At 49.6% G+C, this 3,854-nt stretch overlaps 1 protein-coding gene across 1 annotated transcript; it reads right to left on the bottom strand.

Moving 5' to 3' along the window:
• Positions 1 to 2,693: 2,693 nt before the first annotated feature.
• Positions 2,694 to 3,635, bottom strand: LOC136452635 (large ribosomal subunit protein bL12c-like). The gene has a single exon (XM_066453237.1). It carries the CDS (start codon positions 3,530 to 3,532, stop codon positions 2,981 to 2,983), a length of 552 nt encoding a protein of 183 aa, XP_066309334.1. The 5' UTR covers positions 3,533 to 3,635; the 3' UTR covers positions 2,694 to 2,980.
• Positions 3,636 to 3,854: the final 219 nt, after the last annotated feature.

Below are 3,854 nucleotides of genomic sequence, written 5' to 3'. Positions count from 1 at the left end.
TGGCTCCCCCTACTAGAGTCAGAGCCAGAGGGTGACCCTAGCTCTTCTGTGAGGAGGCCGTGGAGAGATTTCGTGACATGTTCGATCATCCCCACAAACCCGTCGTTCGTAGGAGATGGAACCATGCGATGTGCCACAAGGTGGCTAATGGTCGCCATGGCGTTGCGGAGACCGAATGGAAGCACTGTTGGGGCGCTCCGTATGGGATGTTTCGGAGAGAAGGGTCCCCCTCCGGCGGACCGCACCATGTCATTGGTGTCAGAGAAGGTGAGGTGGCGCAGGTCCTCCCTGAACGGCTAGGGTCCCAGGGAGACACCGAGCTAGCGCTCAAGCCTCTCGTAGTCGAGGCCAATGGAGGGGAGAGGTTGGATGATGACATGAGCCAACGCCAACTCTCCTCCCACCGTGATGATGAAGTCTAGGTCCCCAAAGTGCACGTGTGCGCCCAGGACCCAGATAATACCGTGGCTGCCCATCCGTGGCCTGATGTTAACGTCAGAATGCGCAAAGGTCCCCTACCTGACGCACCAACTGTCGGTGTTTCGAGTAAACACCAACTAGTAAATTTGTATTATTACACGCCCACTGAAAGGTTCGTAGTAGGGGTTACAAACGATCGAGAGAGGGACAGATCCCAAGTCTCATATGAAAAGGTCGAACGGGCACTGAGAGCCTCTATGCTGCTCAGCTACGTGTGATGTGTTGAGTGTTGAATCGAATCGTCCTTTAGTGGGGTGCCCTGCCTTCCCTTTTATAGATCAAGGGGGAGCAGGGATTACAGATGGGAGAAAGAAGAAAAAACAGAGGCCAAGAAGCTCCTTCGAAGGTGTCAGGTCTTCCTTTTCCTCTGAGCCAGCCCCGCTGACATGGTCAGATGGTGTCAGGGATAGCACATTCGCTGGGCGTCGGCGCCTTGATGATGCCACGCTCTGACTGGATCAGCAAGTGGTCACGTCCCATCCCGCCCCGAAGGGCGGCGTGTCGAACAGGGGTGTCGATTCGCAACCTTACGGGGAGCGGACGGCGCGGTGACCGCACGTCCATCACTGTAGAGGACGCGAGTCTCCTCCTGGACCGTAGTGGTTGTCGTATGCTAATGTCAAATCCGTGCCCGAGGGCTGATGGCGGCGCCCACAACACTGTAAGACAAATACCGACGCCTACAACATTGTTCGGGCTCTGACATGCCTGGAAGGGCTCAAAGCACCCATCCTGTCATATCCTGACGGTACTTCCCTGCAGGCGTGCAGGGTATGGTCCTCGGTACTGCGCTTGACTTGTGTCCGGCCTCATCCACGCGCGTCATTATGAAGGAGCAGTGCGAGGCGCCCCGGACGTCAGGCGAGGCGGAGTCAGCCCTCGGACGTCGGGTAAGGCGGAGCCTGCCCCCAGACGTCGGGCGAGGCAGAGTCCAGCCCTCCGAGGGTCGGGTGAGGTGAAGCCAGCCCTCAAGGGTCAAGCAAGGAGTGTAGCTGCTTTCTTGTCTGTTCGGAAGCATCAGCGTTTGATGGTTATTAGATCTTCATCTTTGGGTACCCCAGTATTTGGTCCCCGACAACTAACTTTTATCAACACCATGAAATATTCAAAGGACAGAAATACGGCTAGTATTGACAAAAGGATAACACACAAAGAAATCTGAATTCGCAATGAATTAAATTAAAGCCATACACAAACAGTGAGAATGAGGAATCATAGCAGTTGACAAATGATAAGCCATTAGGATAAATGAATAAATTGCTTGCAAAAAAAGGATAAATGAATAAGTGAGCTGATCTAATCCAAAGAAGATGACAACAAAATTGTACCATTGGTCATGTCTCATGAGAACAGCAAGCAATCACGGAGTATGGATACAATTTTCGTAAGCAAAAAATGAAATAAGCTAATAGTAATACTCAAAATTCATGAAGCCGAGATAACACCTAGAGAGAGCTACTCCTCAAATTGTAAGACATTTTGGCTTTTCTAAATACATTGTTTTTACTATGTATGTAGACACGGTGTATATCTAAGTACATAGCAAATGAATCTTGAAAAGCCAAAACATCCTATAATTTGGGATGGAGGGAGTAGCTGATAAGTGACGAGCAAAAGGTTTCATATCAACCCTTCCATTAACTGAACAGACTGAATATTGCATCATCACAAGATTAAAGATGCACGGAATAGTAAACATAAACAATCACTGGCATTCTTTATCAAATACTCGCTCTGTTTAAAGTTCTAGACCACTTTTAGGTTCGTCCTAAGTCAAACTAGTTTAGCTTTGACCATGTTCACAGGAGAATGGATCAACACCTTGACTTGAAGAAACTAAAATGATCTACAATTTGGAACGGAGGGAGTACCATGAATTTTTCAAAGGAAGTGATAGACAAATTGCTCCGCTGTGGAAATGAAGAGACGAAAGAAGTCCTGAATTTGAACAGACTAACCTAGAAATGAGGTCTGGAGACATTCAGAACATTACCAACTTACAGATAATTCATCTGACAATAGTTTTCCTGATTAATGGCACCAATAAAATTCAACCCCAATTCAGTTGCTCATGTATTCTTAACTAAGAAGGTTGCCTTAAGCGAAATTAAGTGATGCACATTGTTTAAGAGTGTAACAGAATTACAAACTTGAACACTCAGTAAATATGATTTCCGCTCTAAACCCCCTCCAATTAATAATAACAAACACAATTCAAACCACTACAAAAACTGCTAGCAAAATGGCAATCAACAGAACAAGCACTTACAAGGAAGCAAATTGTTCATTTGTCCACCATCAATCCATCATGAATTAATGATAGTGCCAACAAGGCAGATACAGCTCACGCACATATGAGCTAACGAATTGACACATACACAAATCTCATATAATCGAACAGCAATTCTTTATGAACGACAATGGGTGGGGATACAAAAGATTGGGATGCAAAGAAAAGAGATTAAAGGGAAAAAAAAAAGGAGTCCTATTATACCTAGTGTCACACGATAGATATCTTGGCACCAACCTCCTCCAGCTGTTTCTTGGCGTCTTCGGCCTCGTCCTTGCTGACGGCCTCCTTAACCTTCTTGGGGAGACCCTCGATAAGGTCCTTGGCCTCCTTGAGCGCGAGGCTGGTGAGCGCGCGCACCACCTTGATAGTGGCGATACGCGCGCTGCTGGGCACCTCCTCAATTACTACGTCGAACTCCGTCTTCTCAACGGGGGCCTCCTCCTCGGCGGCCCCCGCGCCGCCCGCCCCAGGCGCCGCGACGACGGCGGCCGGTGCGAAGGCCGCAGCGGTGACGCCGAGCCGCTCCTGGAGGTGGTCAACAAGGCTGCGGGCCTCCTCAAGAGTGAGCCCGGCGATGGCATCCCCAAGCTCCAAGATCTTGGGGGACTCGGTGGCGGTGGACAAGACGCCGACGGCGCGGCGTCCCCGGCGGCTGTGGGGCACGGCGAGGGAGGACCTCGGGAGCGAGGCGGTGGGGGAAGGGGACGTGGAGGGGCGGGAGAGGAGGGTGAAGGCGGAGGAGAAGGTGGTGGACGCCATGGCTAACTCTTGGGAGCTCGTACGTCGGGAGTGAGTAGCAGCGGCGGGAGGCGGCGGGCCGCGGGGGATAAGATGAGGCGATGGGGTGCCGTTGCGATAAGATGGGGAGAGTTATATACGAGCGGTGTGAGTGGCTACGCTTTCCTTGCAAATTGCAATTGCATCTTTGGATCTGTAATAAAAGCACATCACATGAGGATTTCTTTTTGCGGATTAACGCATGAGCAATTTAAACCATTTATTTATTTTTGACAAATCAGATTGTCTGGCTTGGAAATTAAAACTAGTGAACTCAAGAATCTAAAACACTAGATTTAGTGCC

Source organism: Miscanthus floridulus, chromosome 5 (assembly GCF_019320115.1).
Source record: "Miscanthus floridulus cultivar M001 chromosome 5, ASM1932011v1, whole genome shotgun sequence".
Taxonomy (NCBI): domain Eukaryota; kingdom Viridiplantae; phylum Streptophyta; class Magnoliopsida; order Poales; family Poaceae; genus Miscanthus; species Miscanthus floridulus.
The sequence above is the reverse complement of the archived record's forward strand: the minus strand, read 5'-3'. Positions and strand labels throughout refer to the sequence as shown.